We start from the raw sequence: 22751 nt of genomic DNA, 5'->3' as shown, positions 1-22751 counted from the left end.
AAACACGGTGAAATGAATTATTGGCAAAATATAAAATAACAAACCCTGTTTTGCAGTGAAGACTGTTCATCTCTTCAAAATATGGCAAGAATGTTAAACCCTCATGTCGTAAACTCCAGGACCAGTGTACCAGAAATGGCATCTTTCAGCAAAATAATGCAAGATCCCACACAGCAGTTCACACCACAAATGCCTTAAGGAATGTGGGGATCCTAGCCAGGCCTGGTTTGCTACCCATAGAGTGTCTCTGTGATGTGATGGGAAGATGTATACTCTCACACCAATAATCCTCATGAACTGACAAAGCAAGTATTTCAGGCATGGCAAGAAACTCCTCAAGATGACATTCAGAGACTGTTGCTTCCATGTCACAATGAGTACACAAATATTATCTTGCTTGTGGCAATCACACCACATACTAATACTGATGAACATCTGTTCCAAATGGAAGGGAAGACTGTTCATATTACCCACTACGTGATGAACATCTTCAAAAAGTCTGATAAGTATTGGACTGGTACTTCATGGCAAACTGTTGTACATTTAGAATTATTGTGTTTCATAAGTTACATCTAAAAAATTAAAAATGAAGCATTGCTACAACAAAGATCGCAACCTCAAAGAAAGGCAGCCTATTCACAAGAATAAATTTGAAACTAAAGCAGCCCTTTCATTAGATACTATACTAAAAGACAAAAGCTGTGCCTTACTAATGCTTTATACAAATTGTACTCATTATGAATAGACAATCTGTCCAAGTACAACTATGTACTCAATCTGCTATATTCTAAGGAAAAATCATACATAAAATATCAAACAACTGAAATACAACTGATTCAACGAAAGCGGAATGAATAAATTTTTACCGTGATTCACAGCAAGTGTCGATGTGTTAGAGTGATATGACAGACCTGAGAAATATTTAATAGGTAATTTAAAACTATAAGTCACCCTGAGCTGTGGGTTGTTTTCCTCTTCTTTAGGAACATGTTGCTTTTGACCAATGCTACTAAAACATGTCTCAAACTAGTGGAAGATATAATTCTTAGTTGAGAAAACAATTTTAATGACTCTTGGTATGTGAAATAATTCATCTGCAGAGAAGTATCTAAGTCAGAAATTCTGTGTGTCCACACAGCTTATGCACTCACAGTATTTAAATTCTATCAATGCAGAGCAAACTCTGGGAAACATACGATCACCATTGTAGTTTCAGGAAATATTCTGCACAGAGCAAGGCAAGGTGTGAGGGTAACTCAGCCCCCTTCAGCTGCTTGAGTACAAGGCACTTAGTGAGCAAGTAGACAGATTACCAACAGCAGTTAAGATAATGTACAGTGAACACATTTTAATTAATTAATTAATTAATTAACCATCCAAGTAAATGAAAACACACAGCAACAACAATAATATAATCCTAAAACTACAATCTAATATTGATGACACACCAGCATGGTCATTCACTGCAAACAAATCTTCCATGTCACATAATTCACTCATTTTGCTGCAAACCAACATGTGTTCAGAATCCTCCTTTGTCCCACACTCACAAAGCTAATCATCACTGATACCCAGCTTCTTCACATTAATCTTGCATCTGGTCAAATCTGTTCTCAGTCTACTGAGTGTCTTCTAAGTCCTGTATTGGAGATGGCAGCCTAATAGTAGTTTCTCTTTTGCGGTCCATAATCCTCCAATGGACTCTGTTCTCCACAACTAAGTTTGGCCGGCTTCTACTGAAGCTGCAATTGGTGGTATTGCAAGGATGAAGATTTTCTGGATTTCAATCATGATGGATAAGCATGAGTTCCAGACAATGGGTGCCTAGGATCTGTTTATCACTTCTTTTTAATCTTTACTGCTACCTATCTTCTTACACCTGGAGGTGCTACTCCCATGAGTGCAAAGATCTTCTTAGTGACTAGAGTTGGTCTTAAGCATCCTGCGACAATGCAATGTCTCGAACAGCCATGTCAGCTCGATTAAAATGTGCAGAGTTCCTCCAGACCGCAGTGGCATACTCTCCACACAGAAGGAGCAGATGTGTGATGACCACTGGGCTGCACTTCCCATATGGTGTTTGTCAGTTTGTGGATGGCTTTATTCCTCGTGCATACTTTCTGTCTGGTGTGTATACAGTGTTGTTTATAAGTTAAGGCGTCAGCCAATTACAGTATAACTCAGCTTTTACATTCCTGGAATTAACGCTTTCCCGCCATTTATGACTTTTTTTATCAGTCCCGTCAAATTTCCTGAGCCCACAATATTAATTTGCACCTGATTTTGCATCAACATACTTATAATTTTCCTGTGATTTACGCATTACGAAAAAATGTGTGTGGAGAAAATATGATGCTGGCATAATGTTGGTCATCCAGTAGTGTTTACAAATATTAAGTGGTTAAGTTTCTTGACACAAGGGCACTCTATCCAGTGGATTTGAACGAGTAAACGAGTAAAAGTTGTAACAATTCGTGCCGTATCTCCCGCTGCTGCCCAGCTCTACATGGTGTGGTGGCTGATGGGAGTATATAACTAGGTTCATTCGAATGAAGATATCATGACCAATCACAACCATTTCCAAACTGTGTCTACTGCGCAAATGCAGTTTTGTGATTGTTGTGATCATTGTGACACCTTTGTCGAACCATATTTAGCGTGTTTCAGCATATGGCCACGTGGAGCGCTAGTTGACACAGTCATTCAGTTTGTGTTGTTCAAATGTTTTTAATGTAAACACAGTGCCGGTTATGTATTTTATTCATGCTGAGCAAAACGTGTTTACAGAATTTATTCTCGTTGTCAAGTGCAGCATTTATGTATGTATTTTTTGTGATGTTACACAAACGAACAATGTGAGTGATAGTTTGCCTGTGTGTGTGTGTGTGTGTGTGTGTGTGTGTGTGGTTTTCTACATAACTGATGAGGCACAGTACCTGATAACCTCAAAAAGCCGCAGAATAACACATATTCAAACACCACACAAAATACTTGTTTACATATTTGCACTTGACAACGAGAAAAAATTCTCGACACACGTCATGCTAAGCATGAAAAAATAAGAAACTAGTGCAGTATTTCATCATTTAAATAATGAATGACAGTTGCAGGCTTTCCAAAAACAATGATTATGACGTCTGAAATTAAGTCAAACGTTTCCATTTCCCAGGCAGTTATCAATTGCAGTTACATCAGCAGTTTTTATTAGCCAATAGACCTTATTACATAATAAAAAAGTCACTGACAAGTCTTTTGCTGCCTGTTATGTACATACGTCATACATAAAGTGCAAGAGGGTATCCTAAATGTAACTTTCACAGCTTAAAACATTATTTCCCACATTTTCCTGCATTTTACACTATTTTTTTTTTAAGTCCCTTGAAAAGTGTAAAAGTGGGTTTTGACAGTATAACAATAGGAATTGGGGTGAACACAGTTATTTACATTGCATCCTTTCCAGGTGATGTCCAATTTTCTTCTTGCCTCCTTTCTGAGTAGGTGGAATGCACACACTTGCATTTTATCATAGGTACCATGGTTATCGTCTTTGATAGCAAATGTTAGGTTGGATTCTATTTATTTGAATGTTGCGACTACTTAAGCAGCGACAGCTACCTCATCTACATAGATGAAGGACTAGCTTCCAGTGTTGCAGGGCTGATCATTGGCACACATGTAATATAATATCGGAGCTAGCACACTTCCTTGGCTAAGACCAGTTGTCTACATTCTCCACTGGCTTTTTAAAGTGACAAAATTTGTGTATTATACAGCAGGCACTGAGTAAACTGCATCAATCTATAATCCTTACTTGTAGTATACAGCTTTTATGTTAGTTTCTATGAGTCATGGCACTATAACCAGGTGTAAGGTCAAGGAAAGCAATTCCCGTAATTTGCTTTCTTTTGTAGCCTTCCGTGACGTGTTAGGCTAGATTAAGTATCAACTAGCAAACATTTATTTAAGGAACTCCGGATATGCACAGTATCTTCACAATACATATATTCTCTTATGAAATTTATTGTTAATAATCCAACCCAATTCAAAAATAACAGCAAAGTGCGTAGCTACGACACTAGAAGAATGGATGATTTTCACTATTCTGGATTAAATCTGACTTTGGCAAAGAAAGGGGTTAATTATGCTGCCACAAAAATCTTTGATCATTTGCCAAATAGCATCAAAAGTCTGACAGATAGCCAACCAACATTTAAAAACAAATTAAAAGAATTTCTGAATCACAACTTCTTCTACTCAATAGATGAATTTTTAAATATAAAGTAGTAACTGTACGTACGTATAATTTGTATATGTGTGTGTGTGTGTGTGTGTAATCAAAACTTATGTTAAATTGACATGTTCCACATCATTATGAAATGCTGTATTCAAGATATATGGGACAAGTGTTAATGTGATATAATGACCAGTACATGACTTTCCTGGACTGAAATCTGACTGTTCTTTAATATAGAAACTTTTTATCTTCACAAGCACACAACACCAAGACTTTGAAATAAATATAAAACTGTTTTGCATACTGCTAAAGCAATCCCTTAAAAAAAAATAAAGGTTGCATTTTTGTGTCTGTGTTCCTAAACAGCTAAAGAATTTTCAAGTCACCATGAACAAAAGAATGCAGTGTTTACGGCATTCTATAATAATGACAGAAGTAGGATGCAGACTGACAGTAAATATTCCTGTAAAGTGCTAGCATCATCTAGTGCATAAAAGTTAGAAGTAGAATCTATTAAGCTTAACTTTGTGCTGAATTAAACCTGAAATTTTAAGAACGGCCCTTGAAATCAAATAGTTGGCATCATCATGTTCACAGTACAGTCTTGCAAAAACAACAAATAAGCAGTCACCATGGTTATAAAAATATATAGGGACAAAATCACAAACTTGGTATACTGACTTAAGTCGCAGTAATTCAACTGCTGACTGAGGCACTTATTTATATACTCTGTTTACATATGAGGTGGACTACTGTTCTGGTGTGTATAAAAGGTCTACCTCAAAACCATACAAAAAATTCTGGCTTACATCACTGGTGATCTGAACTCTCCATGTGTTAATACCAGCCCTCTCTCAGACATGTACCACTGAACATTTTAGTCCACCTATTTCATAATTTCTCTAGCAACAACACAGTTAATCAAAAATTTATTCCTCCTATCACTCAGCTGAGACTGGCCAAATATTTATGATAAAAATTGTTGTTCTGTGACTGATAGTAAGGTCCAAACTACCTCTTGTAACTCCTCATATTTCAGTTTAAACTTTTAACAATATTAGAGAAGGGAAGTTGCCACTCACCATATAGCGGAGATGATGAGTCGCGATAGACAACAAAAATATTCACACAATTATAGCTTTCGGCCATTAAGGCCTTTGTCAGCAATAGACACACATACATATAGGCACACTCACGCAAACGCAACTTGGACACATGTCTGCAGTCTCAGATAACTGAAACCACACTGCAAGCAGCAGCACCAATGCAAGATGGGAGTGGCGACAGGGTGGGGGTAAGGAGGAGGCTGGGGCGGATAGGGGGAGGGGTAGTATGGTGGGGGTGGCGAACAGTGAAGTGCTGCAGTTATAGACAGAGGGCAGAAGAGAAGGTGGGGAGGGAGGTGAGGGTAAGTAGCAGAAAGGAGATAAATTAAAAGACTGAGTGTGGCAGTGAAATGACGGCTGTGTAGCGCTGGAATGGGAACAGGGAGAGCATGCCAGCCTCATCCTTACCCCCACCCAGTCGCCACTCCCATCATACACTGGTGCTGCTACTGCTCGCAGTGTGGTTTCAGTTGTCTGAGACTGCAGACATGTGTGGAAGTTGCGTTTGAGTGAGTGTGTGTGTGACAAAGGCCTTAATGGCCGAAAGCTATAATTGTGTGAATCTTTTTGTTGTGTCTATTGCAACTCACCGACCCCACTATATGGTGAGTGGCACCTTTCCTTCTCTAATATTGTTACACTCCATCCTGGATTTTCCATTCTTAGTTTTAACTTTTAATAATATTGTATCAACATCCATGCTGTTTCATTTCCAGTATCTAATTAACAGGCATTCAAGACAATATTTTAATGCTTCTTACATAATGGGACCTCCACTGTATATTAATCTGTCTTCTGGCTTTGAACTTGTTTTGTTCTGTTCATGAATGAGTTATTGGCGCACTCTCTCTCTCTCTCTCTCTCTCTCTCTCTCTCTCTCTCTCTCTCATAGTAACTAGGAACAACATGCTTGATTAACAGAAACAGATCAAGGAAAATATAAGAAAATAATAATAATAATAATAATAATAAAATTAATGAATTATAAGGGATTTAATAATCACTTGAAACTTACTCAAGACCAGAAACTCCTTCTACTACAAGGTTATCACTTGTGAGTGTTCCTGTTTTGTCAAAGCAGCAGATCTCTACTTTCCCCGCGAATGGAATTCGGAATGGCTCTGTACAAAATACCGCTGTAAAAAGAACATATTGTAACTTGATTTAGAAACCATGGAAAATTTATTCCTTTTTTTCCCCACTTCTTGTACTACATCTGACACTGTAAACTTACCTAATTTTGACAATGATAGAAGAGATGTATTGACAGCAAGTGATAATTCTATAGGAAGCTCTGGAGGAACAACTGATGTCAGTATCAGTGCACATTCAAGGAACAGCTTGTACCGATTGCGTTTTGGATCTTCTGAACCTATACAATGCAACATTCTTATTAATCATACAAAAAGTTGTAATGTTATCAAAACAAAGAACAACATCAAAGGACTAAAGTGTCTGTTTATTGTCAGTGCAACAGAACGACTGACATACTAAGCTCAGATATAACAACATAGTTTCATTTTGCACAAAAACTTTTGGTCCACTAATCTTACAAAGAATGAGAAATCTTCAGCAAAACAGAATACGTACTGACACATAATTAAATCTTTGAACACGCAAAGAGATATTTCTTATAGCACTAGGATACTTAACATTATTCATGAAGTGCTCCTTGTTTTCCTGTATTTTGTTTTGATAGGAGAAGAAAATGAAAGTACATTCTTTCATACGCTGCTGTTTATGAGAAAAATTTTAAAATACTCACACAAAATATAGTTTCATAACACAACAAACACATTCTTCCCCTCAAAGTATCTTTTTTTCAAAACTTTTAACTTTCATTTCCCTAAAATAAATTCTACCACAAGCCATTCCACATATAGGCCCTACCTTAACTGTTGTCTGGAATTGGTGGAGTTTTATCCCAGTAAACGAATTCATAATTTAATCATACTGCACAGGATTCCTTAAAGTAATTACCATGGAAGAGCATAATGGTCAAATGCAAATATCATGCACAGTATTGACACAGTCCATATCTCTTCTGCTGGTGATCCACATGCCAATCTCCTATTACACAATACAGTAGCTAGCATCACGAATACTGGTAGGTGCTACCTTATTCGACTGTAAATGTAGTAATTTCTCTGGTCTAACTAAATCACTATTGCTATTTCACCCAGCAGACAAAGGATAGTGAAACCTAAATTTTTGTTGCACCTCTAGATTGATTCCTGTTTTAAACAGTCTACCCAGCACCCTCTACACATCCTAAAAGCTTGTAAGGTAAGATCAAAAACAGCCTCTATAAAAGCAAGACTTCCCACAAATGGATCTCTTTAATGTTCGCTCCTAGTACACCAACACACAATGGTGACAACTAAGGAAAAATAGTCAATTACTTGTCAACACAATATTCATATGTGGCAACAGTGCCAATCGCCCAATGGAAGCTGAAGGTCACAGCAGTTCTTCATCCTTTGACAAAGTCAACAACTGGTATCTCATAAAATCTACACAATATGAAGTACAAAAATCAGCCCAAATACTTGGAAAATTAACTTGCAAAGAAGAATTCACTCAATGGTCAAGAAATAGCCTCCATAATTTCATGAAAGTCTGACTACATTTAACAATCAAGCAAATTCAATATACCTAGATAGTTTAAATTACTTTTAGTTGTCAAAAGTAAAACCCCTCTCGGAATACACGTCCCATGGTATTAGTATTAAATATCCGCAAGTCTGTCCTTATAAAAGTCAAAGTACCAGATTGATGCAAACCGTGACAAGGAGCAAGGTTATTTTAGTGGCATCACCTGACGTCAGAATGGAAACCAAATAGCTGGCATGACATTACTGTTGACCACTGTGGTACCAATACCCAGATGGAGCCACTCTTTAGGGATGTCCTGTGATAGGACACTGCCAGAATCTCACAGATAAGCTGGCCCAGAGCTGGTCTGAGTGAGCAGTAATATGATCTATAGAGAGAGTGGCAAGTATGCTACCAGTTTGGCTTGTGTACTAATATTGTGGACTGTGTCAAAGGCATGGACTGGACTTCGGTCTGCAATACAGACATAAGTTAGCTTGTGTTGTTTCCCAGTTATTCTGTATATAACTCCCATTGCAAACAAACAAGGCCAAACATCCCTGCGAACTCTGTGCATCTCACCTCCAGAAACTTGGCAACACACCGGGACCTGTGTGCGTGCAAAATGGACTTTGAAAATTTTGGTATCAGGAGCTAACAAGAGCTATATTACAGGCATTGCAAGCATTATCAAATGCCGCAGGAAAGTTTTCTGTGACACCCATGTTTATAGCTTTTGTATCATTCAATGACCAAGATAATTGTGGGACACTTACTGCTAACACTTGCAGTTATATTAAGTAGGAATTTCAATTTTAAATGTTTTTGTACATGGAATTATGCAGACTTTCTTATCAGGGATGTTACAATTTACTTTACCTCTGACTCAGAAATGTGGAACCACAAATGAAGGAAATCAGGTCTGCCTCTGATGGAAGTAATGTGAACAGTTCAAGCCTGTGAAATTGCCTACACAACCCAGAGTTTGTTATGGTGGAAGAAAGATGGTCAGCTCTATGGCACTGACCACACTAGACACGATGCCACTTCTGACAGGCCCCCATCTGTTCCATGGCCCAGATGAACTTGTAAATGACCACCCCTGCAGCAACAAGTCATATCAGTGACAGTGCAGTTACCCAGATGTAAAACAGTGTTTCTTTCACCACATACGTAGTGTGTGTCTCCACTGGAACACAACATGCCACAGGTGTGGATAAAAGGGACATTTGTCAAGAGGTCATTTGTAGCAATTGCAGACTTCATGGGATGCAATCCTACAAATCTTTGACCACATGCTCTTTCATGTTAATGCCCTCTGTGGTTTTCTAGCAACTTTTAGAGTCTCCCTGATTGAAGGCTGCAACCCTGTGGAGTGGTTTCATGGCTGCCCATTACTGCATGGTATTGAACATGCTGTGACCACTGCCAGAGGATGTCACTGCCGAAGCCTTTCCTTGACAGGTGGGCACACTGGTGTGGGTCTGCGAGTCCCAATGCCCCACAACCTGGATCTCCGAGATGATCTCTGCCTGTCAAGGGTCCTTGATGTTTAAGTTCTCTCTGTCCATGAACATCTGAGGTGCTGCCACAATTAACTCAGCCACTGCTATCCTGGTCAGCAGCCATCATTAGCTCTTCTGCCCCCTGGCGACTAGTGCACCTTCCACAAAGCCTCGTCTTGCATCAGCCTTCCACATCAATGCCCATGGACACTGACTTACCGCTGTTCCCAGTGGAAGCTTATTCGGACCACATGCCACCAGTGGTTCTCCCTAATGTCACTATGTAAATTGAATAGCTAGCACAAAATTTCTGTCGGTTGCTGTGGCACCACTATCCAGAGTGGCCCTAGTCATTAGGAGCACCCTCCTATGGGACCATGCCAGAATCTAGCATATGAATTGGTCAAGTGCTAGTCTGAATAAGTTGTGATGCAATCTGTGGAGTGTGCGGTGAGTATGATACACATTTGGCTTAGATACTAATATCATGGACACTATCTGTCATGGTCGGAACTCTGATACAACATGGACTGGACTTTGCTTTGCAATACGGACTTAAGTCAGCTTGTACTGTTTCCGATAAACATCCTGTATAAATCTCTTGTCGTAAATAAACCTAGGCAAGACCCCACTAATTCACGTGTAACTCGTGTTTACGAAAGTTATAATCTATCTAGTTATGGCTTCAATTCTCTTACAATAGCCAGTTCTTGTTACAGATGTTATTCATATGTTTTCTGAGCACTGTAAATTGTATTGTAAGTGGGGGTCGAGTTCCAGTCTGGCAGTTTTAATCTGTCAGCAGGTTTTGAAAACAACACATACACTGTTGCAGAGTGAAAGATTCATTCTGGAAATTATGCATCACTCTTCACCAGTGATAATTACATGGGAGATTTTTAAACCTCATTTGCACCAAATGGTGCTTACAGGACCAAATAAAGTTTGAAGTATCCATTGAAGGGGACACATACTAATATACAAAGTGATATAATTTCTTAACATGCTTGATTTAGCTCAATGGCAGTGCCACAAAAAATAAATAAATAATGCTTTGAAAATGATTAACTTTTAGAACTGATTCTTGTGGACAAACAACAACTGCTAGGGCAACAAGCTAACTAATCAAAACTAGACGTATTTGTCTTCATGGAGTCACCATGATTATTACTTGTAATTTGGACACTTTTTAACACAATAACTATCATATTGTATTATGGACTAATTGAACAATAAACACTACAGCTGGAACAATTTAGGAAGCGCAAGCTTTTAAGAATTAAGTGTTTGAAACTCTTTCTGCATGAGCAGAAAATCTTTATTCCTATCTAGTTTTATTCACTGAAGAGCTAAAGAAACTGGTACACCTGCATAATATCAAGTAGGGCCACCATGAGCACGCAGAAGTGCCACAACATGACATGGCATGGACTCAACTAATGTCCGAAGTAGTGCTGGAGGGAACTGACACCATGAATCCTGCAGGGCTATCCAGAGTATGAGGGGGTGGAGATCTCTTCTGAATAGCATATTGCAAGGCATCTTAGATATGCTCAATCATGTTTGTGTCTGGAGAGTGTGGTGGCCATTGGAAGTGTTGTGGCCATTGGAAGTGTTTAAGCTCGGAAGAGTGTTCCTGGAGCCACTCTGTATCAATTCTGGACGTGTGGGGTGCCACACTGTCCTGCTGTAATTGCACAAGTCCATTGTAATGCACAATGAATGTGAATGGATGAAAGGTGATCAGACAGGATGCTTATGTACGTGTCACCTGTCATATCACTCCAACTGCACATGCTCTAAGAACCTCCACCAGGTTGAACAGTCCCCTGCTGATATGCAGGGTCCATGGATTCATGAGGTTGTCTCCATACCCGTACACGTCCATCCACTCAACACAATTGGAAATGAGACTTGCCCGACCAGGCAACATGTTTCCATTCATCAACAATCCAATGTCGGTGTTGAAGGGTCCAGGCAAGGATGATGGTGGTGGTGGTGGTTAGTGTTTAACGTCCCGTCGACAACGAGGTCATTAGAGACGGAGCGCAAGCTCGGGTTAGTGAAGGATTGGGAAGGAAATCGGCTGTGCCCTTTCAAAGGAACCATCCTGGCATTTGCCTGAAACGATTTAGGAAAATCACGGAGAACCTAAATCAGGATGGCCGGAGACGGGATTAAAACGTCGTCCTCCCGAATGCGAGTCCAGTGTGCTAACCACTGCGCCACCTCGCTCGGTCCAGGCAAGGAGTAAAGCTTTCTGTTGTGCAGTCATCAAGGGTAAACGAGTGGGCCTTCGGCTCCGAAAGCCCATTTCGATTATGTTTCCTTTGATGGGTTGCACGCTGACACTTGTTGATGGCCCAGAATTGAAATCTGCAGCAGTTTTCAGAAGGATTGGCATAATCCATATCACTTCACAGTCTCAGATATATTTAGCATATGTTAAAATTCAGGAGTGAGTAAGAAACACTTTTTTTTTTTATTTTGTCCAAAAAGTTCCTGCCCCGAGATACAGGCATCCAAAGATGACACTGAACACCATTTTGAAAATGCTAATTTTGCAAAAAAATTTAAAATGCTGTATCTCTGTAAAGTTCTAGATATTGTATTTTGTTGGAGTTTTTTTTATTTGAAAGATTATTTAAGATTACAATGGTATCCTCCATTTGGGCATGTCTGTCAAAGTTCTTTTTACTGCTGCCTGTTGAATTTTTTTTATAATTTACAGGAAAAAAAATTTTTTTTTCAAAAATGCCGATCCAGAAAAGTTAGATTTTTTTTTTTTCTGTTGATTAGTAACATGTAGTACTATGTTCTTGTTAAAGGATAGCTTCCACTATTAAGTTGGACAGGTTTAATTAAAAAAAAATTTTTTTTAACTTTCAAGGGTAATGTATGTCTTCACTGAAGTTGTTTCTTACTAATTTCTTTGTTACAATGTTTATTTCTATTGTCTTTGTTGCAGTTATTTCTCATCACTTTCTCTGTTGCAGTTATTTCTTACTTGTCAGTTTCTTTGTCGTGGTTGTTCATTGTAGGTTTCTGTATTGTAGTTCTTTAGTGCTAATTTGTTTACTGAAGATGCTTCTAAGAAATCGGAGACCATCCAGTGAGATCTGTGTTTTCGTGAGGAATTTGCCAGTTGACATAGCTGCAGTGTGTTTTGTGAAAAGGACTGTTTGAAATGTCTTCTGACTAGAGTCACAGGAGAGTGAATTGTGCTGACTATTTGCATATCTGTAAAAGAGTGATAAATAAGACAAACAAAAAACCAGACTTTGTTCAGGTTCAGAATAAGTGTTCTCATTTAAAGACTCTGCTTCAAAGTGAATATGTTTCCAGTGATGACCTTTTGTGTTCTAAATGTTTTGACAGAATAACAACAATGATAGTATCTGAACAAGGTGAAACCTCCCATGGTGCAGATGATGCAGATTTTGCATCAATAGAGGAAGAATTAAATACCCTGAATTAGTCAACTCAGAGGTAGGTGTTAGTCCTGTTAAGAAACCGTGGTCAGTCAAGTCGAGTCATAAGCTCTATGCATCAAGAAAGCACAGAGAAATTACTAAAGCTATGGATGAATACACTACAGCAAAACTGACCACACTCTTCAAAATAGAAATTCCATCTTCAGAAGAAAATGAACCACAGCACTCTTGCACCTCTTGCCAGGAATTTTTCACAAATATCAATTCAGCTGTTGAATATTGTGCACCCTACAGTGAAAATGTGCAAGTTTTAACTGTTATTCCAGAGACATTTTCAAAGAAGACAATTTTGAACCACTTTGCATCAGTATCAAAGTACATGGTAGACAAATCAAGAAATGTGAGTTCTTTAAAAGAAGTCTTTGGAAGACCAGATCCCTATTATGGTCATCCTGTAGAAGCAGCTCAAGGTCAAATAGTGAAGTCATTTTATCTGGAAGATAAGTGGGACTGTTCTCGCCAGTGTGTAAACAAAAAATACACTATAACTTTAATAGCTGAAGGTCAAAAAGTTGTGAAAGTGAAGAGGTACATGACTCACAGTATTTAAGAAACTTTTGCAATTTATAAGAGCAACTATACAACTCCACATATTGGAAGATCAAAATTTTATGCACTACGACCGACGTGGGTAGTTCCACACCCACCTAGAGATGTCTGTTTATGTGTGTACTGCACAAATTTTGAACTTTGTGTAGTAATTTCGACGAACGTACTGGAGCAAATGACATATGATACCTTGGTTGGGTGTGTGATGTCATTAGTAGTCTGTGACATAAAGCGAATGACTGGTTTGTTTCAAGAATGTGGTGACTGCCCTGGAAAGGGAGGACTGTCTTCACAGACACTGTCTGGAAGATGTAGCAGATAACTCTGCAGAAATTACACGAGACATGGGAGGAAAATAAATTAACTAAGACAACTGTTGCCTTTGACATTTTCATTGATGAACTTGGTAAATGGTCAGTGAAAGCAATAACACACCGCATCTGAAGAAATTGCAAGACCAGCACATTGTAGAAGTGAAAGGGTGTGTACAGGCTGAAGAAATATATTTAATGCTTCACTGTGATTTTACTGAGAACTGGTCTGTAACTCTCCCACAAGAAGTACAAAGGAATCATTGGAGTAATGACTGGGTTTCAATTTTAACACGAGTGACCTATTTTCAAAACAAGACCAAAAGTGTTGCAGTTGTAAGTGATGACACAGGACATGACTCAGCACATGCTTTGCTAGCAATGTGCAAAATTCTTCAACTGCAAACAGTCATTTTAAAAATCGTTACTAGCTGTTTGAATTGAGTAAGTCGCTTGTGCCAACTGACTGGGTAAACAGTGCTACTGGTCACGGTAAGGCGCCTTGTGATAGTGTAGGCGACCTGTTGAACACCATGCTACAAAACACAATCTTTCTAGACCAAAGACAACTGTGATTCAGAATGCTGAGGATTTTACGAGAGTCATGAAATCTTACACATCCACAGCCCTCAGTCTTTTGTCCAAAGAGGAAATTTAAGAAAAAAAAAAAATGGTCCAAAGAAACTACTACTGTGAAAGGAATTCAGAAGACACATTTTTGGATTCAAAGTGATGGGCGAACTCATATTGCATGCACTTTAAAGAGCAAAAAAGAAGAAATTTCATTCGTTCGGCCAACACCTCAAAAACAGCAGGATAATATTCAGATTCATAACCTGAGAATGGGGGCTGTTTGTGGCGTGTGTGTATGACTGACTGGTGTATTGCAGAGATTATAGACACCAATTATGAGTTAAATGAAACTGTAGTGAACTTTATTCTACCACATGGACCAGCTGCTGGATATAGGTTTCCAGCTGGAGGACAGCAACAATGCCATCAGTGCTCACTTCCTGTTCCCAATGTTTTGAAGATCGTAAGTGCTCCAGTTTCTATTGGTTCAACAGGAAAGCATCACTCTGTATCAAAAGAAGATACTGAAGTAGAGTAGCACATTTTTAGTTCATTGACTGGCTAATTTCAGTACAAAAAAAAAAAAGAGTGCACAGAAGTTGTGTAAACTGAAATCTTTAAGTCTTTGGATCTTTTATATACATTTTGGAACCGTTCAAAATGACACTCTTACTCATCTTTCAAAACTAAAACTTTGTTAAATAAGGATAGGTTTTGAATTTTATGAGCTTGTTATGTGATAATGTGGTAATAAAACAGGTTTATGTACACCAAAAATTTCAATTGTTTATAAAACCTGTTCAACCTAAAAGTGGAAGCTCTCCTTTTCATGGAATGTAGAACTCTATGGTACTAATCAACAGAAAAAAATTAAAATGTTATGGTTTGGCATTTTTGAAGGAGGGGGGGATACATAAATTATAAAAAAAAGTTCAGAATGCTATAGTAAAAGAATTTTGACAGGTAAGTACAAAAGGAGGATTTCTTTGTAATCATAAAGCAATTAACTTTCAAATAAAACAAAGCCAACCAAATACCTAAAAGCATTTTTAAATTTTTTCCAAAATTCGTATCTCCAAAATGGTATGTGCGGTGTCATCTTGGAGGGCTGTATCTTGGAGCAGAATTTTTTTTAGAGAAAACAAAAAAATGTGTGCTTCTTACTTACTCCTTCATTTTATCATATGCTAAATTCAATAAAATCTGAGATTTGAAGGTAAGATTTTTTCCTAGCCTGCCTGAATTGATATGGACTACGCCAACTGCACTTCTGTCACACTGAATGACACTCTTCAGTCGTCGTGGGCCCTGTTTTAGCAAGATTTATTTCCAGCCACAGCGATATCAAAGATTTGATGTTTTGCCAGATTCCTGATATTCATGTACACTCGTGAAATAGTCATATGGAAAAATCTCCACTTCATTGCTACCTCAGAGTGTCCCATCGCTCATGCACCAACCATAACACCACATTCAAACTCACTTAACTCTTGATAACCTACCATTGTAGCAGCAGTAACCCGATCTAAGAACTGTGCCAGACACTTGTTGTCTTATATAGGCATCGCTGATCGCAGTGCCGCATTCTACCTGTTTATGTATCTCTGTGTTTGAATATGCATGCCTATAACAGTTTCTTTGGCACTTCAGTGTATATTGCACACACCAATACAAATTTAACCACGTACTGAAAACTAAAAATCTTTTATCTTTATGTTACTTACCCTTTACCCAAACATAGGCAGCAGCAGCAATTGCAAATATCAAGAGAAAAAGGATGAAACCAAATGTTTCCAAGTTGTTTGCCGTTACACGCTTAACTCCAAACAATATTGTACGAAGCAGCTTTCCTTGAGAGGTATTAAATCCAGTTCGTAACACGTAAGCAACACAACCATTATCCTGTGCTGAAATAACATCAGAGATTTTGTGAAATGACAGAATAACAACAACTAAGGAACAAATTTTCCAGTTTACAGAAAGAACATACCAACAAATATATGTTGTTTATGAGGTAGGAAAGGTTAAAATATGACAAAGTTTAAAAATAATTTCAGAAGCATTTTGTACTCTACTGACAATCCAATACTCAAAGACATGGTTTTCCAAATTTTTTCAGTGCAAATTATTAATCTGCTTCAAATATGCAATTCACAGATTACATGCAAGTTAAAGAAATGTGTAAGCTTTCCGAGACAGTGGTTCTTTCTTCTGCCAGAAGGGCTGATGGGAAAGAACTAGTGAGGGTTAGGAAATGGGGCAGTTATGGAAAAGTCACCCAGAACTCCAGGTCTGGGGTGACTTACCAGACAATGAGAAGAAACGACTGATTGTTGGAGATAGCACTGGATGAGATTTGAAAAACTGAGAGCTTAAAAGGTGGAAGACAGGGTAATAAGCAAGGCAGAGATTACCGACAAAACATTGTGCAAGAGTTAATAAGAGTGGAAAGCTAAGTGCATTATAAGTGGTAGATGTATGGGGAGGGGGGGGGGGGGGTGTTGGGAAAAAATTCAGGTCAGAAAACAAAAGATACGACGGAATACTAAAAGGAAGTGAAGAAAGGAATAGTTACCGGTACTGAAAAGAAATGCTGAGACTGAAGAAATTAACAAATTAAGGCCAAATGGTTGGTAAGAACAAAGGACATGTTGTAATGCCAGTTTCCCACCCGCGTAATTCTGAGAAACTGGTTTTGGGGGGAGAACTCATGTGGTGAAACAGGCACCAAACTCATGACTGCCATGTTCTAGAGAATGCTCTGCAACAGGATACTGTGTTGCCAGTATACACACGCTGTCTATGTCCATTCATCAAAACTGATAACTTGATGGTAGTCATACCAATGTACAAGCCAAACAGTATTTACATAACAGCTGATACACGATCTGTTTTGTTTCATAGGTGGCTCTCCCTTTGATGGTATATGTTTTGCCAGTTACAGGGTTGGTGTATGTGGTGGGAGCAGGATGCATAAGACAAGTCTTGCAGCAGGGACAGTCAGAGGGTTAACATATTGCAGAGATTGACAGGGGTTGCGGGTAGAGGAAAAGGTAACCTAACTGTGCTGGGCAAAATGCCACACAGAATGGACCCTGTCCAAGGCATAAATTATAGGATTATTTCTGGCATTTTTCCCAGAACATCCATATCTTTTCATGGTCCCTCTCCCCCATAAATGTCCGCAATATCCTGGTAAACCATATGCTGCTCCTGCACCCATTACCTTACGCTATGGCACATATGCTTGTGACCATCCCTGCTGTAAGACTTATCCTATGCACCCTCTTCCCACCACTTATACTAGCACTACAACTGGCAAAAAATTTACCATCAAAGGGAGAGCCACCTGTGAAACAACATGTCATGTACCAGCTGCTATGTCGACACTGTCGGGCCTTCTACATTGGTATGACTACGATCAAGCTATCAGTTTGGATGAATGGTCATAGACAAAGTGTCTATGCTACAACACAATATCCTGTTGCAGTGCATGCTCTACAACATGGTAGTCATGAGCTTGGTTCTGTTTCACCACACGTCATCTGGGTTCTCCTCTGACACCAGTTTCTTGGAAGTATGTAGGTGGAAATTGGCGATGCAATATGACCTTGGTTCTCACCACCCACCTGGACTCAATTCATGTTAATTTCTTCAGTCTCAGCACTTCTTTCCAGTAATTACTCCTTTTTCACTCCCTTTTAGTATTCTATATTTTTTATTTTCTGTCCTGTCTATTTTTCCCCAACGCTCATCACACACTGACCACATATAATGCACTTAGCTTTTCACACTCATCAACTCTTGCACGATGTTTTGTCAGTAATCTCTGCCTTGCTTATTACTCTATCTCCCACCTTTAAGCTCCCAGTTCTTCAAATCTCATCTGGTGCTGTCCACAACAATCAGTCTTTTCTTCTCCCCCTGCCCAGTAAGTACCCCCTGACCCAGGATTTTGGGCAGCTTTCTTGTATCTCTCCCCATTTCCTAAACTTCATCAGTCCTTTTCCTTCATCCCTCTTCCTTCCCTTTCATCCCTTTTTTTGCCAGGTGGAGTAGCCACTGTCTCAGGAAGTTTGCACATTTCCGTAACTTTCTCAGAAAGCTTGCAGATTTCCTCAACTTTTACACGTTTCTCCTGCTGCCGCTTGGTGAATAGAATTTTTAGCCCTCCAATTACAGTACATTTTCAAAAATTGATTATTTTTGTTGACAGATTATATAGGGTAGGACACCCACAAAGATAAATGTTTAGTACATAGTGCCAAATAATGAGATACAAAACACAATCCCCCCCCACCCCTCCCCTTTGCTTTAAACTGAGAAGACATTGCAACTGAATTTCATGAAGTTGAGAGCTATAATGCATTCCTGTGCTTCACAGTGTGTTAGGACAAGATAATAGTTTAGGATAATTCCAAGCATCTGTGAGCTTCTGCTCAATCTAAATGTGTACAGCCTCCACTTCAAAATATCCAAATTAGTCTGACCAGTTCCCTAACTGTCAAATCCACAATCCAACCATGATAAATTCCATATGCTCTCCACCTGAATGCATGTTGAGCACCCAAATTCATGTTACAGTGAGTGAGTCGGAGTCCAATCCACAGCACACAGTTTCAGTCTGCCAGGATTTTGGATTGCTCTTATCTTCAGATTGATTTTTCACTAATAACTTCTATTCATCTAATACGTTGTTCACAGGAAAAAACATTACAAACAGATCTTGAGAATAAATGAGAGTCAAATGTTTTCATTAATACTGTTAATTTACATTTCTTCCCAACACAATTTGCCTTTGTTTACTATTTTAATATATTTTACCTCTTAGGCCAGCTGATGTTTTACTGGGAGGAGTGTGCTGAACAACCTTCGTCCCTCCAAACAACACATGTAGCTTTCCATCTGTCTCAAGGTCAAGGATTCTGTCCTGTTCTAAATTCTCAATTGGTTCCTTCATCTGAGGAACAGATTCACCTATGCACACAAAAAGAAATAACCAGATAACATGTGAGGTATGTAACAAAATCTGCAAGAATGTATCACTATTTTACTTACCTGTTAGCATGCTCTCATCAACAATGCAAGGGCCTCGCAGAAGTAACAGATCACAAGGTACTAAATTGTCATTCTGTGATCTTGCTATTGACACAATGTCTCCGGGCACCAACTGATCTGTAAAGATGGGTCTCCATCGTCTATTTCTATACACCTGTAACAATCAGACCAGAGATAAATTCTGGAAGGCCAGAATTCAAATTACATATTGACTTGTTTAGTTCAAAGCATCAATTTTCTCCTCTCCAATTTTAGCATTTAATAAAATAATAGTGGGAGGAGATGAACATCTGATGAAAATGATGATAAAGACTGTGTACATGTATGCTGTCTAACTCAGAGGAAGGTCTTTTGGCTGAAAGCTTAGTTGTTTAGTAGTCTCTTCGCCGTAGCTGTCTGCCACTCAATATCTCCACTATATGGTGAGCAGCAATCTATTCTTTTCATAATACTGTCCTTGGACAGAACCTGATACAGATACAAAAACAGAAAGCTAAAGAAAACATGTTTTGTCCCACAGATACACTCTCAATCATCTGGGATAAAGCTCAGTTGTGCACTCAACTTCAACTTTCGCTGCTTGAACACAAAAGTTGATGTACAGAGCCAAGAAAAATTACTCAGAATTGCCAGCATTGGGAGTTGTCCACCTAGATGATTCTCAAATGCCACACCTTGCTATGAATAGCAAAATAAACAGCCCACTTCGGAGAATTCTGCTCATACAAAAAGATTCTATTACTCTGTATACACAGAAAAGGGATCAAAGGATTAACTAAGATAGCATGTACAGAATGACATCTTCAGATTTCGGACCCAGAATTGTGGAACAACTTAAGAAAAAGATGCAGGAAGCTCACATCGAATTTCGCTTACACACCCTGCCTGTTAATAAGCTGAGATCAAGAACCATCTCTATGAGTACAATTGAGTCTATTCTATTATCTTATATTGCCCACCAAATGCTGCTCTGAAGAAGTCTGTCTCCTGGAGATTAATCCACGACTTTCACTACAGGATCCTGAAGGTGCTGACTGCACATTGAAATGTCATAGCGGAAGGAATATTAGATGTCGTGGACACACAGACATTGTGTAGATGCACAATCCATCTATATATTATGGGGAGGCGTTTAGCTATAGAATTCTGGAGTTTTCTTTTCCTTTCAAACACCCTTTTTTTACTTCTATTACTACATCAGTACATTTTTTAATATCATACCCATTATAAATAAGCAATAATAACAAAATTTCATTGATGTTACTGTGTAAAAAAATTTTGTAGTCTTAGCAAAAAACAAAGCAGAGTTTAGGGGAAAATAACTACAATTGCAACAATACCTGCATCATGTATGGCTTGTTACCCATCTTGCGTATTTCAGCCATATTTCTCAACTGCTGCTGGACCAGTGTACACTCAAATAAAATAAGCATTGCAAGTGTAAAGAGTGAGTAGTACCAGTACTTGTCCAAGCACCACAGTGCCACACAGAGGACTTGGAAAACAAAGAATGGCGCAGTAGCACGCTCCTTGAAAAGCTCCATGAATTCTGGTATAACCATGTCAAGCCTGAAATAAATTTTATACAGTGGACAAAACACATTTTTTATTCTGCACTGTAAATACCTAATGAATAAACAATATGAGAAAGACGCTCTATGGACACTTCACCGTACAGCACATAACTTTCTACATGTCTTATGATAACGTATTTCCTTGATATTTACTGGTATTAATACCAGTTCAGAAGATTATCATTATGAGAATCACCAACAATGTGATAAATATGAAGTAATTCAACAATTTGATTTAGTACAATCACTGTTATAAAACTGAACCATCCAACAAAAATTATGGTTTACATTTGTTTTCCAGCACTACATATGCACTGCCTCATTTGAGCACTAACTGCTCATTCGAAAGCATAAATTATGGTCAGATTTCAATAAAAACGTCCATGAATTCATATTTTGCAGAGGCATATAAAAGTACAAAGTTAACTACAGTTGCCCATCAATAAACAATTATTCAATTATTTTTGGAATACGTAACATGAAATGGCAAACCCAAATGGTAATACCAGACCTTCACAAAGTCAGTAAGAATAGCATAGCTGCCAACCTTGGAAGAGGCTTCAGTAATCACACGGCAAATATGGAGATGGGTCCCACACACTTAACCGAATATTCTGGGATGGGTCTCGCGAGTGTTTTGTAAGCGATTTACTTTTCAGACTATTTGCATTTTCTAGTACTCTGTAAAGCACTGACATCAGCCTCCTGCTATATCTACTGCTGGATCCGTGTGCTATTTACATTTCATATCCCTACAAATTGTTACACCCAGGTATTTGTATAAGTTGACTGATCCCAACTGTGAATCATTCACACTGCAGTTACATGATATTACAATTTATTATTATTATTATTATTATTATTTTTATTATTATTAGTCGTAAAGCTCCCAACATGGAAGACGCTAAGTAAAGATGGTTCACACATTATTATTATTATTATTATTATTATTATTTAAATTTTAAGAAGTATGAAGTTTTATATTTCTGAACATTTAGCAAGTCACCAATCTTACACATTCAGAAATCTTATCAAGATCTGACAGAATATTTTTGCAACGGTTTTCCAACTACTTCACTGCAGAGAACAGCATCATCTGAGGTTACCATTAATATTATCTACAAGATCACTAATGTAAAACATGAATAACAAGGGTCCCAAACATTTCCCTAGCACACCTGGGATATCTTTGTAAGTGACAATCATGAAGTTAGGAGAGTATTTCTGCTAGAAAGAGCAGATAAGCAGTTGTTAGCATACCACTTTGGCAATAAATTGATATCATTTAGTTAGCATACCACTTTGGCAATAAATTGATATCATTTAGTTCCAGCATTATGGGTGTAGAGGAATTGTGGGCAAAGTTTAAACAGATTGTAAAGTGTCCTCTGGAGAAGAGTGCAGAGTAAATGGATTAAGGCTGTAGAAAATCCACTGTGGTTTAACAACAAATGTCGAAAAATGCTGAGGAAGCAAGGCTGTAGCAATCTCAGTTCAAAAGAGAATGCACAAGTGATGACAGGCAAAAGTTAGTATAGATTTGTGCATCAGTGTAAAGATCGATGTTCAAAGCATGCAACTACCACCACTGTCACACCTTAGCAAAAGATCCCCCTAAAAACCCAATCCACAGCAAAATCACTAATCGGATCTTAGGCTTCAATCCAGTCACTTGTTGATCAATCTGGTGTCAATAGAAGATAGTAAAAGGAAAGCCGAAGTTTTCAATTTTGTGTTAAGAAATTATTTGTG

The 22751-nt window shown here is 38.4% G+C and overlaps 1 protein-coding gene across 1 annotated transcript in view; it reads right to left on the bottom strand.

Moving 5' to 3' along the window:
* LOC126483772 (endoplasmic reticulum transmembrane helix translocase) overlaps nt 1-22751 on the bottom strand; it is a 193491-nt gene that overhangs the window by 144369 nt on the left and 26371 nt on the right. Inside the window, exons 4-9 of the mRNA XM_050106925.1 lie at nt 20766-20994; nt 19426-19579; nt 19192-19344; nt 16092-16274; nt 6575-6712; nt 6356-6476 (exon numbers count right to left, since the gene is read on the bottom strand). Coding sequence (XP_049962882.1) covers nt 6356-6476; nt 6575-6712; nt 16092-16274; nt 19192-19344; nt 19426-19579; nt 20766-20994 — 978 coding nt within the window. The remainder of the gene's footprint in view (nt 1-6355; nt 6477-6574; nt 6713-16091; nt 16275-19191; nt 19345-19425; nt 19580-20765; nt 20995-22751) is intronic.

The sequence above is a fragment of the Schistocerca serialis genome, chromosome 6, assembly GCF_023864345.2.
Source record: "Schistocerca serialis cubense isolate TAMUIC-IGC-003099 chromosome 6, iqSchSeri2.2, whole genome shotgun sequence".
NCBI classification, from domain to species: domain Eukaryota; kingdom Metazoa; phylum Arthropoda; class Insecta; order Orthoptera; family Acrididae; genus Schistocerca; species Schistocerca serialis.
The sequence above is the reverse complement of the archived record's forward strand: the minus strand, read 5'-3'. Positions and strand labels throughout refer to the sequence as shown.